At 39.2% G+C, this 16,357-nt stretch overlaps 1 protein-coding gene across 3 annotated transcripts in view; it reads right to left on the bottom strand.

Moving 5' to 3' along the window:
- The window catches only part of LOC117413281 (ribosomal protein S6 kinase alpha-1), a 53,313-nt gene that overhangs the window by 11,472 nt on the left and 25,484 nt on the right, over window positions 1-16,357 (bottom strand). Inside the window, exons 1-3 of one of the 3 annotated variants that reach the window (XM_034022229.3) lie at window positions 8,463-8,496; window positions 3,337-3,453; window positions 1,929-2,010 (exon numbers count right to left, since the gene is read on the bottom strand). In XM_034022229.3, the coding sequence (XP_033878120.3) occupies window positions 1,929-1,959 (31 nt within the window). In that variant the 5' untranslated portion in view covers window positions 1,960-2,010; window positions 3,337-3,453; window positions 8,463-8,496. Of the gene's footprint in view, window positions 1-1,928; window positions 2,011-3,336; window positions 3,454-6,334; window positions 6,618-8,462; window positions 8,497-16,357 lie in introns of those variants that run through there. The other 2 variants (XM_034022226.3, XM_034022227.3) reach the window with 2 other exon arrangements.

The raw sequence follows: 16,357 nt of genomic DNA, 5'->3' as shown, positions 1-16,357 counted from the left end.
TGACTCATGCCAGGGTTGTTCCAATCTCGTTTTATTCAAGCTGTTCATTTTCCTTCTTAGCCTTGTAGCAGTGCAAAGGCCAATGCAACGATCCCTGTGGGACCCCAAGCAAAATCTGCAACTTGACTGAGCCTTTTACAGGGGGGATATGACAAACAGGAACTTCATGCAAACAGCAGAAAGTTGATGCATTGTGCCAGACTTGCAAAAACAATACCTCAGTATATATGCGCTGACTGTAAATGAAGTACTGTATACTATGTTGGTTTCCAACCACTTCCTTCAATGCAAACATCTCCTTTTGAAAAGAGCTTTTAAAGTTAAGTATAAAAAGTTGACCAGATGTTAACATTATTTAAACAGTTGTAGCAACACGTGGGGATGTATAACTCTAGATTTTTCGGAACCCTGTTACTTACTCTAAGTAAGCAGTATAGAACTGAAATCCATCGTGGTCACAGTATCAAACTCCTATCCATGGTACGACAAAGACCGGTCAAATCTTACCAAAGGCTCTCGATTTCAAAATGAATACCTGCATTGATGGCTTCAATTCTTGTTGATGAAAGAGAGCAAAAGGGGTGGGGGTGTTAATCTGAAGACTTTACACTGAACTTCTAGAGTTTTTTATTTTTACAAAACAGAAACTAAGACTGCACAACACCAGGGTGACAGAGACAGAAACTGTCACCACCAACAACAGATATTTAATCACATGGTTGGGATGAATATTACTGGGAACTTGCCCAGACAACAAGTGGAATAGTCAAAACATTCCTTCCCCCTGCAACACCAGTCTATTCAATCAGTTGACAGACTCTATTCCAGGTTCAATGGGTATAATTAATGCATTTATTCATGAATTAACTGGACTTTAGGACTTGGACAGAGGATGCTTCATTATAATAATTAACGGTTGGTACAGAGCTCTGCTCTGCAGTCGGTCATTGGCACATTCTGTGCTGGCAATTGAACCTATAGCACAGGCTCAGTTAGAGTATATTTGTTCTCACTATTTTATGGTGTTTGCAGGGTTCAGGTTCTGTTGTTCCAACCAACACAGAGTTTTGATTTGTCTACCAAACACAAACTCGAACCAGACCACAAACAATTCTATTAAATGTGAAGTAAGTTGTATTTTATTAACTTTGTACCATATTAATAACAGTTAGCTTGTGTTTTTATTATGTTCAGTAGTGTTTTTGTATGCTTCCTTTTTTTTTTGTTACTGAAAATAACCAAATTCAGCAGCTTTCTAAGAGTTGTTAAAAACCAAATGCAGCAAAGTTTGACAGTAGCCAACATACTGTAACACACTGCTAAATTAGATTTATTTATAAATTTAGTAGGTCGCCAATTATTTATCATTTTTTCTCCCAATTTGGAATAGCCAATTATTTTTAGGCTCAGCTCACCGCTGGCCTCCGAAGCGTGTGCCGTCATCTGACCGCTTCTTTTCACACCGCAGACCCACCATGCAGCCACCTCAGAGCTACAGTGTCGGACGACAACGCAGCTCTGGGCAGCTTACAGGCAAGCCCGCAGGCGCCCGGCCAGACTGCAGGGGTCGCTGGTGCGCGGTGAGCCGAGGACACCCTTGTCCACCAGACTAAGAAGTTCCTTGACTTCTTATGAGCATTGCCCTTCCCAAAAAAGTAGAGATGTTGGCGTGCATCTTGCCTGCCACAGGAAATCACTTACAAAAGTTTACCGCAGTTTTCCACACAATTACAATTTTGCTTTTTGCACTTGGCATGGTTTGCCATAATTTTTTCAAAGATGCTTTACCATGCTTTCCCCATGACTTACTACACTTTCTTATGCTTTTACTAAGGGTGAACTTTCATAATGCACTTAAGGGTGCAGTACAAAACAAATATAGAAAAACTATTCTGAATATTATACATGGACTGATAGTCAAAGTTTACCTTTGAGCGTGGCTTTTTTCAGCACCTTCATGGCATATAACTGCTTGTCATCTGGTGGGGTGGTTTTCCTGACTAAAAATACCTGGAAAAACAGTACATAAGAGGGAGAATATGTATAAGCAAGACGACACAGAGGGTGGCATCTGGAATCACTGAAAAAATGTACAAAAATCACTTATCAATTGTTTGTACACAGTTGTTTGCTGTAGCCTCGAGTAGTGGGCATAAACAGGCAAGTGCATCACACTATTAAAATCAAGCTGAATTACAAGCAACCAACTTAATATGTTTTTGTAGGAATTTTTTCCTGGCATCAAAGTTATGAATATGAAACTGTATGAAAATTTAATAAGAGTTGCATTTTTCAGTGTCTTTTGATTACAAAGGCATGTGGAAACATTAATTTACTGAAAATGTTATAAAATGCCTCCCACAAATATTATTTCCCTACTGAAAAGAAACAATTCTAAAGAGGCAAACTCAAAAGATCTTTGTCCTCAGATTTTAAGTGGTACTATAAAACAACAGAACTAAAAGTTCTCTTGTGGGAGAAAACACTTTGAATTCAGAACATTTAATTTGCTTAATTTATAAGCTAAATAGCTGTCAAGAAATGAACTCATTCAGGGAGCTCTCAATTTCAAATTGCACTCTAAAAAACCAATTCTCTCTGTCGTTTTGCAAGATAAGTGCATTTTACTCCTCTGTAAAAAAAATCAGCAGAGGATTTGCATATTCAAACAAATCCATTCTGAAAAAATTTTAAGTGCCGTGATTTTCCGCCTCCTCACCATCACTGGGTTGCTTATGGTTTTCTGAAATACATGCTTTTAACTTTTGATGTCGAAATTATAGAAAAATAAGGCTGCCCAGATCACGTTATATGGAGTAAAATGTTCAATTTTCCAACCTGCTGTTTATTAGATTTAAATCAATTTGGTTCAGTCAGAGCTGCTTAAAAAAATCGCTGACCAGTATCATTGCATCTACATTATAAATCTTGACCTCACACTTCTGATTGGAGATAAAAAAGCCAGGGATTGCAAGCCTTGCTCCAGCCAGGTGACCGATAGTTTAACTGGACACCGAGGTTTGATAAAACAATTAACCACCTGGACTGAACTGGAGTGGAACCACCAATAGTGAGTAGGACTGCTTTATGCTGGAATAAAAAAAAAAAATCCAACTCGGCCTGCATTGATTTATCAAATCAATGCAGGCCTTAAAAAGAAAAGAAAATAGCATGCCACTGAAATAAGTGGGTGGAGAACCTTCATTGGTTTCTTTTCTCCCTCCAAATAAAATGGCTGATTCTATGTCCGATATGTAATTGGCAGTGGTATTTACTGTAGTTCTGCCACAGCCAGACCTCAATGCGTGGGGGGGGGGGGGGGGGCGGGTGGCTCACCTTTCCGAAGGATCCCTGACCCAAGACTTTAAGTAGCTCAAACTGAGAAGGGTCTGCCTTTTCCGAGCCCTCCTTGACATGGTGGGTGATGTTGATCTCTTTAATAACGCCAATGTCCTGCAATTAAAAAATCAGTAAATACATTCAGCACACAACGGCAAACAAGAAAGACTCGGGACCAAAGTGACACATGCTTGCCGGTTACATGCAAAGAGGGGTTTAGTTTCTTAAATGTTTAAACCCTAGAATGAAAAGCAATGAAAATGTATTTGGAAAGTTGGTAACCACTTGGGTAGCACATAACAAGCAGCACTAAATTTAATACTAATTTAGATTTAAGTATTGATAGAAATTCCTGTCACACCACCAAAGCCACTTCAGAGAGGGTCCCAAGTAATTAAGTCTGAGAACCACTGCTCTAGAATAGCCATAGAAAATGGGAAAACTTGCAAGCACTCTACATTTCCACTATTATTAAGACTTTGTTGTATGTAGTGGAACCATATTTGACTTTGATATAAGACACTACTAACCAGAGTGCCATTTCCACAAATCGCCCACATACCTGAGGCCCTTTATTTACGCACCGCGAGAAACCAGAACTCGATAAACATCTTCTGTGCCAGGACTCTCACAGAAGAAATGCGCACATTTAACGCCTCACATCTGAAATAGCACTCTTCTCTTCCTAGGCACAGACACAGTCTGAGAGGTGAACTAGTTCCAAGTTAGTAGTTTGCTGCACTTTACTCCCCTCAGAATAAAATCACCAATGCACAGCACACTTCAGATACTGTAACCTGGACTGCCTGAAAAGCCAGGTCTGCTATAAAGAGACTGGTGGTTTGTGGAAAAACCTTTGGAACAAGTGCTTAAGGAATCAATTAATTTGAGTTAGTGGAGACTAAGTGGAAGTTTGCTATGGTCTGTATTGAAGTGTGAAGCCCAGGTGGGAATTACATTTGCAGAGCAAATAGAAGGAAAACACTAATCCCTCATTTTAACCTTACTTAAGAGGGTAAGTAGCTTCAATTTAAATTGCGATTTTATTTTCCCCTTCCTATTTCATGCTGGTTGTAATCATTTAGTGGTTCTGCTGCTCCAATATTAAGTTATTATTACAATTTTTCTCTAATTCGGCCATTAATCTGTCTTTGAGCCTGTCTGTAGAATCCTAAATGCCAGGACTAGCCTTCTTCATTCCATTCAAATCATGTGATAATACAACCTTTGAACTCTGTGTAGAATTGAAAAGATCACAATTTAACATGCTCTGAATGGATTGAGAAAGGCTTTTTATTCCCAGCTCTTAAGACACCCCAGACAAGCAAGCTAAGAGCAAGGTAAAGGCTAGGGAAGACTGACAACCCAATATGAGAGAAAAGAAACCCAGCAGCATTCAGAATACCAGCAGTACTCCTTAAACAGCGGAGCGCAACCTCGCTGGTTCATTTCCTTTGTCTTGCATTGATACACCTGCACCAGAGAGCATTGGCGAGGAGCTCATGCAAACACAACTGCAACAGAAACCAAAAACAGGAACATGCCAGCTCTGATAAATACGAGCTGTTTACTGTTAAAAAGGATATGGCTTGTTCTAGAAATAGGATATTACAACAGAGAATTAATGAAGAGCTTTAATATGAGAAGCAACGACTAAACAACACACTACACACTCTATGAGTTTGTTTTTTTTTTTCAAAATTACAACAGCGACCATCAAACCTGTCAAGTGAAACAGACCCCCCCCCCCTCAAATGTTTTTCTACCACTCACCAGTACAAGTAGATGGCATCTTGAATAAGCAGACACAGATGTCCAGTTCATTCAGATTTAACTGTACAATATAGACATGTCCCACAGCTTTAAAAAGTCTCATGAGCAGTTGTTTTTAATGCGTATGATACAATAACAATGTCTTTTATCAAGACTGCCTTTATACAGTACAGTGTGTGCTATTATATATTTTTGGGATTCCAAATAGAGGTACATTCACTACACTGTACAAACTCTTGTAAGTACATGTATTAATTCATGCAACACAACACATTTGTTAGACCAGTAAAGTACTTTGTTAAATACATTAATGTTCCAGCCTCACAAATCGCAGAATTATGCTGAAAGCAATTGTCTCAAAATATGTACAGTAGAATAACCTGCAGGATTTGACAACCCAAAAGGAATTCAGATTTATTTTTGTAAGCAGCGAAAGAGACGCTAGTAAAAACTCTAATTTCTGATGGTCTTTAAAGAAGCAGAATCACATGCCTCACTGGACAACCCAAAAGGATTGAATGGACACTTCTAGTTTTGAAGAAATCTCAAACTTGAACTTTTGCACTCTGTTAAAACACTGAGCCCTGAAAAACAATCAAAGAAAACCCAGTTGTATTTACTAATGTCTCTCAGTGCATTATTCATCAAACTGTTTACAGTAGCCTGTTGCTGGTTTCTTGAACAAAAGGTTTCAGCTGTACAAACACTTTGTAAAAACCTGCATTCATTGGGGTGGTTTTGACTTTTGCTTTACACTGTTTAGCTTTTATAATGGTTTACTCAAATCATGAAAAATCCGAGCACCTTTTAAAATACGCAGTTCCAATCAACATCCACAGCTTAAAAACAATACGTCAGTAAAAATATTTAAAATGACTTCTGTTTACTTGAAATTAGAGTCCTATGCATGAAGCTGTTACCTCGTGAGTTATTTAAACAGTAATTTTATGAATAAAAATATTGATATTCATGAAACTGTTCTATACTGCCATTGGACTGTTCTTATATAAAAAAAAAAGTCTAAACAGTTTCAGGAATATCATTTTAGTTTTTTGTAATTCATGAAAATCATCAAAAGCTATTCAAGTGACTTCAGTTAAAGCTTTGTAATTAGGACCCCACTTTCTGATAAGTTTTAGCTTACAAGTTAAAGTAAGCAGACAGCCAGCATGCCCCTTACTGCTCCCAATCAACTCAAACCGCTTTCGGTCTCTGTACTAACCGAGTTCTCAATGTCGTCAGGTCCCGGGACGCTGTCAGGCTCCGGGGTGTTTCTTACAGGCTTGGACTGAGGTTTCCTGAACAAGTAAAAAATGAAGGACCCTCTGACTTTAAACGTCCGCTTTTCTTTTTCCATCACTCTCTCCCTGCCAGCCCTGGAGCCCCCCTCCCCAGAGGGCAGCCTTGTCATCCCCAGCACCCAATTTAAAAAAATAAATAAATAAAAACACACAAACAAGCGCACAACAAAATTCACCAGGCCTCTTTCCCCTCTGCACTGCACACGGGAAGGAAGAAGCAACAGCAGATGGTGTAAGTTTATGACCTAAATAATGAATCTGCGAAGAGAGTCACACACAGCTTCACAACGTTACTGAGCCACATCCGTCAAAACAGACGGTGGACACGCTTTCGTTCTCCACCCTCCAAAAAGTGAGCAACTCCCCAATAGTAAACAGAAAAAACACACATCAATATTTTTTTTTTTTTCTGTGTCAAAAAATTTGAAAGAAACCAAGAGGCCGATCTGATCAAACTACAGCGCTTTGATAAACCACAGTTGGATTTTATAGCACCAGGGAATCCCATTGCATCACCCATGAATATTTAGAGGTGATTCCAGAACAAGGATAGATGTTTGGTGAAATCCAGGGGGTTTACCCTGAGAAAATCCCCAGTGCTGTAAAATACTTGAAACAATTCTGCTGTGGCTTAACTAGGCAGGGTATCAGGTGATGAAATGAAGTGGCAATACAGAGTAACACTCAGACGAACAGAAGCACTAGCCAAAACATTTATCAACAGCACTTCACTTTGCTTCTTAGTAACTCTGAATACTGTTGAATCATATGAAGAAAAAACAGGGAAAACAAAACCTACAGACACGACAGCAATATAAATTAAAGATTCAGCAATATAAATTACTTCAGGGCCTGGATGGAAGTTTAATTGGTTTAATTAAACAATTTAGAACAGGGTTGGAACAAAAGACCCTGAGGGGAAGGGCCAGCTTTGAGCACCCCTGTTATAGAGCATAATGTATCTCTTTAAACACTAGAGTCTAGACCAGGGCTTCTCAAACTCGGTCCTGGGGACCCCCTGTGGCTGCTGGTTCATTCCAACCAAGCTCTAAATTACTTAACTAGACCCTTAATTGAACTGATATTTGTTTAATTAGACCCTTTTGCTTGTTTTCAGCTCTTGAACAGTTGCATATTTCCAGTTAGCGGTAACATTTGATAAGTAACTTGAACTGCAACTGTTTAAAAGCTGAAAACAAGTAAAAGGGTCTAATTAAACAAATTATTAGTTCAAGTAAGGTCTAGTTAAGTAATTGAGCGCTCGGTTGGAATGAAAACCAGCAGACACAGGAGCGAGTTTGAGAAGCCCTGGTCTAGACACACCACGGACAGGAGAATGTGTGCTTGTTACAAAGCATTCCTGAGGAAGTACAGATCACAGCACTGCAATCTCAGGTGAAGGTGAAACAAACATCGATCAGATAATAAAGCACTGGAAGAGTAAGACCATTTCCTTTCCAGTGCAGCATGTACTGTATACAAGCCTGCCCCCTGCTGGAGGACTCTGCGTTAGACAGCCGGTGGCAATACACACTGCTACAACACTAACTATGGAGGGAAAGGCCCTGGGCCTGATTTTCAAAGGTTTAGTGCAAGTGAAGAAAGTTCTGACCCTGTTTTTTACTTCAGTGTTATGAAACCACAGTTCCTAGGTGCAGTCTGAGGTCAAGAAAACGATGGTTCTTGGTCAAACTTTGATAAAAACTTGAAATAACTTGCAAGTCTAGGCCACGTGAATGCAATGCGTATCTTAGGGGAAATACGTTGCTGCATCTGGCGTTTTTAAATACCAATTCTGCATTTTGCAGGTGCTATTTGCAAGATTTGTACAGCATGCGCAATAACAGAAAATGTCTGGTTTTCTGCTTGTGTTAAGTGACAAGCCCCACCTGGGTGACAAACCCATTACACCTGTGGCTGTGCAAACACAGCCACACACATTCATCAGGCAGGGACAGACATTAACCCTATCCCTGCCAACCACCAACACATTTATCTACAAGCAAGGAATTGCCCTGCCACAATATATACAGTATTTATATAGCTTACCGTGGTGGCTATATTGGCAAAGTCCTTCTCTACCCAAGTTATGTCTGTTTTATCCTGTGGTAAGGTTGGGGAAACACAAGTCAGTACACAAAGCAAGACAAAATATCACTCTAGATTACACAGGACCATACTGTAACCGCGACAATGCATGTCTTTGCTGTGTGCTTGCTACAAATAAAATGACCTTTTTATTGCAATTACTTAAATACTGTTTCTTTTTTATTTCTTTTCTAGTCTGGGTTAAGGTAAGGTTATAGTTCAAGAAGTTCTCTTCAGATCTAGTTGTTGCCATAGAGACACATTACATACGCTAGCCAGCCACGGTGTCTTTATACTGTAGAAGTAAAGGCCAGCGTCGTCTAGCTCTTGAGTTACTTTGGATCAAGTCTCCTTTTTGCTGGTGCTACGAACATAAAGTCACTTTGGCTGAACTGGCCTATGTTAAATGTGTCTAAGACAGACAACTAGATCTGAAGAGAGCTGCACCACAACTCAGTAAAAGCTCCTTAACTAAAAACTTCAGAAAATATAATTTGAGGCGACCTACTTTAATAAATAAAATACAAATAAGAAATCACTTATTGAGATTTACATACATGGAGCATCAGACTAACTGCTTATGGCTGCCACACTATTCCCTTTTAGGATAATGACAGGGTAATACAAATTTTAGTAGCGTATAGCAATGGGCTATAAGATATTATAATTAAGATACAGTAGGACTTGCCTCACGGTAACAACGTCTGGTCCGAAACAGTAAACTCCACATTTCAAAAGCACCCAGTCATGACCTCTCATGTCATCTTCAAACTGCCTAACTGTCCTGTCTGTTGAGCCTCTCAAACAGACACCCACCCGCATGCAAATGGTGTACAATGCCTGAAGGAGAACCTATGCTAGTAGCCTCCTCTAGTTTGGCGATTGTTAAAATAGAAAGAAAACATGTAACTTCTGTATAAAGACCACTTGCTTAGTCATACTTCCTCAGCCACCTCAAAAGCAAACATACTGTATTAATAAATGTGCTACCCCCATTTCAGTATCCAAGTCTCAATTGTTCACCAGTTCTGTTGTGCGCTACAGGGGTTGGAGGGTCATTTGTAACCTGGATGCAAATGATTACTTTTGCATATGGTATTCATGTTCATTTTTAAAATACAAAGCCTGTGGCAATACTGGTGGACAATTCAAATTACAAAACAGCTTGCAATGTATGTGGTGGGAAAAAATAAACAACCGTTCTATAACAATTTATCAATGAAGGTATCAAAAAGGCATCATGCAAAGTAAACAAGTACATCAGTGAGGTCTGGAATAAAAATTACACCCATTTTATGGTACATGTATGTAATTTGATAGGGTAGAGGTTTTTTTTCTAAAATGTAATGCAGTACAAATGATACTTTTCATGGCTAGAAATAAAACTCCCATTGCATAGCAGTTTGATCCATTCCTGGTTTTACTATCTTGCTAGAATATTCAAAACGTTAAAACTCCCGTGTTCCTCCCAGAGCTAATGTCGATCCAAAATTCTGAACAGAAAACATGCAAAAAGAGTTAGTCACATTTCAGTCACATGTTTTGCATTGCCCAACAAACCACAGTGTAAAAAATTCATTGCATCTGCACTTACAATATCAGCTCAGACTCCTAAGACTCCTATTGCATAGCAGTTTCACCCATTCCAGGTTTCTCTATGAGCCTGATTAGCCACAGTGTATAGGAACCAAGCTCAGGTGTCTTATTAGATAGTAAAACCAGGAATGGATCAAACTGCTATGCAATGGGAGTTTCCATCCCTGTAACCGAACTATATCCTGTTAAGGGAGACATTTTAATGAGCTGTAGGTCAATATGTTCGTACATTACTCTTTCATGCATTTCACCTCTGGAGCCCTGGCTTTCAAACACTCTGACGACAAATGAAAAGTGCATCGATTGGGATTTTTTTTTTGGACCAATACTGAGAAAGCCAATAATGGGCCGTTACCGATTAGGATCCTGATATTATTTTGTTAATAATCCATTGAGGATTTGTTACCTGGAGGAATGCATCATTATTATTTCACTTGCTGTATGCATTTTGATAGACACTGCAGTACGTTCTGCAAGAAAGGAACTTAGCACAACCTCTATAAATCCAACGGCATGCTGCAAGTTTACTGAATAAAACGACACAGATTCTGAACCCACTCTTGCTGCAGTCCCAGCTTCCTTTCACAAAGGCTGCCAGGGGACATAATATAATTACGGTTTACAGTAATTCACAACACAAAACCACTGCACTATTCAGCAATTTCTAGATGACATAGGCCCAGGACTATGGCAAGGGGAGTTTACGGGAAACCTCATTGGTGCCTGCCTGGAGCCAGAACTATTAGAATTGACTTTTCAGGAACTCTAAAATTGCCTACAGTATATTTATCATCACAATGCAGAAGAGCAAGAAGAACTAGTTTCCAGATTGACAAACATACAGTACACTGTCTGAGAACACACAGAGTACTGGTACACAAGCACAGCTCTGTTCCAGTCTGCATGTTTCTTTTAACGGTATCCGTTCCTCTTACCACTGATACAGCCAGGAGATTAAATGGTAGTGCCAGCACAGTTTTGAATGTGAAAGAGGTTTAAGGTGGTTTACTGCTAAATTACAGTTTGACTGTCAATGCAAAAACCATAGATTCACAGCGTACTTTGGAAACGTGGGGTACTACAATACTGAGAAAAATGAACCAACACCACACGTATAGGAAATGAAGTGTGCGTCACGATGATGAAAAAAAAGTTTATAGACATATATACAGATTTCTGAAATCTCAAAAAAGCAGATGTCAAATACAAGACAGACAAATCCACTCAAATCTAATATACTACCAAGATGTATGCAGTACAGCAATTTCTTTTCACTTTTGACATTGAAACTATTTAGTGAGTTATCCCAGGGTTGTCTTCGTGCTGAAAGCATTGTCATGTCGCTATCAATGCTCACAGTGTGCTGTAAATGTAAAACAGTAAGACAGGAATATGTTGATGTGAACTCTGCAAATGTATTCAGCAAATATCTGTGCCAATGGATCTATCCATTTTATCTATTATTTATATTCTCTGCTGACAATTGCAGAGACTGTGGGTGAGCTGGTAATCTGCATGAGAATGTTACGGGTGGAGGCAGCCCAGAATCTGACTTTGAAACAGCACTGCAACCACAGATGATACGACAGTAAGGCAAATAACACAACAAGCATTGGCGATGATTAAATTAAAAAAAAATTAAAAAAAGAAGAAAACATGTGCATTAGTGTTTGCGGATTAATGGTCCTGAAATACTCCATTCACACTTTTCTGCTGGTACTTTACATAAGACCCCAGTACAGGTTCATTTAGAAGACAGTAAAGAGGGTTTTAGCATTAGAGTCTCTTGAACCAGATGACTCAGACAAAAGCAGGCTGAAATTAATGGAGGTTAAATATTTTCGTTTTTCATGCAGTCACTACCACTTTTCAAGTGGTCAAGTGAATCAGCTGGACTAAGAAAATACTTATGCAACAAATTACACACAAAGCCGCAGTAAATCCATGTGTGGTGAGCCTTTAAATTCATTTCAGAAGGTCAAATCAAAAGCACAGTGCACCTTACTGCAACACACAGAGCGGCAAACTGTTCACGGTCTTTACACTCTGACCACTAGGTGGAGCGCTAAGACCATACCATGATCGGAAGACCTCCAATTTGAAAATTGGAATCTGAAAATGTACCCAGTTGAATTTTGTAAACCACAATCTTAATTATGCATTAAAACACTAAGCAATAAAATCACTGCTGGAATAATTGATAACCACAGCAAACCATCACATGTCCTTCAAATCATGAGCTACTACGACTATTAACTCAATGTCCTTGTCAATGCATTGACAGCCATTCCAAAAAAGTTGACAAAAAAGCACAGCAATTCATTCTCTTTATCGGAACCGTTAAAAACCTATTAGAATGAAGAAAGAAAAAAAAAACCCAGAAGCAAATCACATTTTAAAGAGAATTCAATTTTAGACAATACACCAGTAGTCCTAATCTTTCTCCGATTCTCATCTGTGCTGTAGTTAACATTCCTGCACAGGTGTTTAGCAAGTTATTATTGTCACAAATATTTTTATACAACATGTGGAACAAACACAAAACATGACACAGAATCTTCACGGACAAAGGAACCGTTTCTTGTTAATTATGACATTACAATGGTAACCAATAGCAACATATTATCACATACTGCATGGAATATGTATTTATCTGCATGGAATCACTAAACAGTGTAACAATGACTTCAGTTGACTCCATTATTATCTGGTTTGAAGTTTGTTTACTGCTGATATTTTTACAGTCCATCAGCATCATTGATAAAACGGATATTGTAAAGCACCTACAAATGTGCAAGCACACAGACATATCACACTGCGCTCCAGCATTGCTTGTCCTCACCATTATCAATCTCACTGGATTGTACTGTTGTGCAGAGATACCACCACCCTCAATTTCAAATAAATGAAGAACGCCTTTGTATAACTTTGTACAATATGCTTAAAGGTTAAATCCCCACTGTACAGTACAACTCAAAATCCCCTTTAATGCGATTCAGAACACGCTCATTGAAGACAACCTGTTTCAGATGTCAGAAAATTATTCAAGACTGGGGAAAAAAAAATATTAAACTGGGTCACCAAAAGCCTTTAATTTTTTTTTTTTTTTTTTTTTGTACAAATCCTTTTCAGACAGATTTTTCCTCCACTATTTGATCTGGCGCAGTAATTATGCAGGACAAAAAAAAAAAAAAGGTGTACTTTGCTGTTCAGTTTTAGAAGGAGCAAATTACATCTCAGATGATTATGGTTTAATAAAAAAAAAACACACACAACAACTCTTCATACTCAAGGTCTTTGAAAACAGGGGAGAAAGGAAGATATTAAAGAATGGATGCCTTTGAATGAATGGCCTGATCGCTCACTGCTACCAGTTCTAATGTTTCCAAGGTAACCCAATGCTGTACGTCAGCCAATCAATCATAGTTGCTGTTCCATTACCTCCCATTTTAGTTTGAATGATTGTCAGCCAGCATAACACCTCCAGAAGGTAACACAAGTCAAAACAGATCTGAGAAGACAATGATGCACCCATCAGCCTTGCAACAACTGTTTTAAGAGCATGACCACAGACTTCAGGCATCTTTCGTGGCTACCACAATTCCTTGATCTCAATCCACTGCGCAATGGAAGTGTTGACTGCAGTTTTAAATATCACTAGCTTAAGTTTGTGAAAATCCATTGGTTTATGGGTCCTCATTAAAACAGCCGGGACCCTTATGCACTGCAGTCCATGAACCCGATAACTGATTGGTGCACCAATCTTCACTTTTTATCATACAACCCGAGCCTCTTCTAGACGTTTCAGATTGCAATAGGCTCTAGTCCAATAGGCTCTTGATTTTATACACATGCGATTGGGAGGTCCCTCAATGTGTCTGCACTAGTTTTGCGCTGGGAGTGGTCCAAATTAAAATTGCAGAACGTTAGGAAACCCTGGGTTTAGATAAATCTTTTAAACCAATTCTATGCAAAAAGGCTGCACTTTGTAACATGAAGCGCAACATTTTCCCTGCTCAGTCATGAAGGCAAGGCTGCAGATGGCTTCAAGTAGTGTTTTTAAAACAGCCTGGTCTTTAAACCCTCCTGGATTCCCCTCCGTCACAAAGCCCCCCCAAGTGCTCCCGACATTGAGGCATCGACCCAGTCTACATGAAACAAGCTCAGTGCTGTTCCTTAACCCTTGAAGCAGCTTAGGAAATGTATTCCTCAATTTCGACGCCCCACCCTCTGTTGAAATACTGTATTTGAAACACTGATACAGCACCACCTAGAGGTTAAAAAGGTAGGTATAGCTTATTCAGATATATCTTTCCATTAAGATGGCTCCTGAGCCATATAAAGATCTTTTGAAGTATCCCAATATACATTTGACAGGTTTGAAAAGACTGCAAAGAAAATTTGAAGTCAGTACAGTCAAAATGAAGAAAAAAAAAAAACATTCAATGAGCAGAACACTACTGAAGCATTGTCGGAGTGTAGTTGCTACCACAGTATTTGTCAGAAATGTAGCAATTTTTCTTTTTTCTGTTATTATGGCTCCATTAGAATGGTATTATATGTATTTTTATATTTCAAACTACAGGTCATTGGGAGTATTCACATTTAAGAATAATATCTATTTTTTTTTTTACCCTGTACAGTCTATAAAGAAAATAGACAAGTGGGAAAGAAGCCTTCATTCTTGAAGATGACTCATGCTTCTGTTAATCCTCTTGACGTAACAGTTTCACGGTAAGAGAACACACTTCCAAGCATCAGCGCATTCCCCTATAGGCGGAGAACAAGCGTGTCAGCTAATAACGCAGAACAGCTTTTAAACGTCAAGATGAAGAGTGCTGAGAGACTCCAGAGCCCTGCTGCTGCTGCCCCCTTCATCTATAATTCATCAAAGGCAGCTCTGTGGTGGAGGTCAGGAGACGTGAATGCTGCTTTTTCATTTCCAGCTTGGCTCAAGCTCTCTCCCCTCCATGAAGCTTGTCCTCTTAGCAAGGCTAACTTTCAGATCTCAGCAATCCATCACAGCACCGTCCGGCTACGAGCTGCTAAATGCAATTCCAATCATCCGACAAGTATATTGCACTGCAACCCAGAGGTGTGCAGTTGGAGTGCTGTGTTGTTTGATCCATTTGATTTCAACCTCCCTTATACAAGTTTACCACAGTACATTTTCCCATACTTTTCTCAACACCGCTACCCTTGTCACTTTGATTATACTATACCCATGCTGTTACAAAGATGCACTGTATTGGCCCTTTACTCATTAAGTGGTTTCCATGGCAGCCCCTTGACCCAAATCCACATGCAAGATATGAAAGATTCTATTGTCAGTCTGCATTAACAAAAAGGTTTTCAAAGAATTCTTCAGCACGGTATTTTGACCTTGCTGTACAGAACAGCTTTTTTGTACAATTATTATTTCTCTCTCAATTAATGTCCAATTATAAAGGGGGTCCCCGGGGTGGCTCATCCAGTTAAAGCGCTGCCTCTGGGAGCGCAGGATAAGTCACACAGCTTGGACGGCGCCAGTTCGCATCCAGGCTGTGCAAAGTTGCCAAACTTTGCTGGGGACCCCGAGGGGGGCGTCACATTGGCTCTGACGCTCCAGGGGGTGGGGGATGGGAAACCGGCAGGGATTGCTTCTCCTCATACAGTAAGCCATAATAGTAGTACAGTATTTCATGCTAGATTTGAAATGTCACATTTTTTTTTTCAGTTTTTCATTGAGTACATGGAAAGCTACAAAGTGGTGTGTAATTCAATATGTTAATGTAACACTATTCAACAGGTTTATTCAAATTCATGAAGCAAAATGAGTTGATTCCATGGGGCGAAGCAAAGCATTCGTTCATAGCTGTATGTATACAAAAGGACAATCCATTGTACAAATGCTTTTTGGCATAAATGTCTTAGTTAACCTTGACAGCCAGCAAGAAGAGCGGTGTATGAAGAAGCCCAGGCTGCCTGACTATATTATCAGTGCTTCCTGTATTTCATTTAAGGTTCTGGTTTGACTGTTTTCCACAAGATAACAACCCTTCCATTACTCGCTGCATGCATAATAATAATTGCATGTTTCTATTAACATTTTGTTACTGTGGCTCCCACGGGGACATTTTATATTCCTTTTTTGTTTGTTTCTTTTGTTTAGTGCTGCAAAAAGCTCCAATTATTATTTATTTACATGTATTTCTACTGTTGAGGTAAGTACATCCAGATGAAACAGCCTTGTCTTCAGGAACTTTCAGCATTCGTGGTGG

Source organism: Acipenser ruthenus, chromosome 23, assembly GCF_902713425.1.
Source record: "Acipenser ruthenus chromosome 23, fAciRut3.2 maternal haplotype, whole genome shotgun sequence".
NCBI classification, from domain to species: Eukaryota; Metazoa; Chordata; class Actinopteri; order Acipenseriformes; family Acipenseridae; genus Acipenser; species Acipenser ruthenus.
Note: the sequence above shows the minus strand (reverse complement) of the source record. Positions and strands in the feature narration are given on the sequence as shown.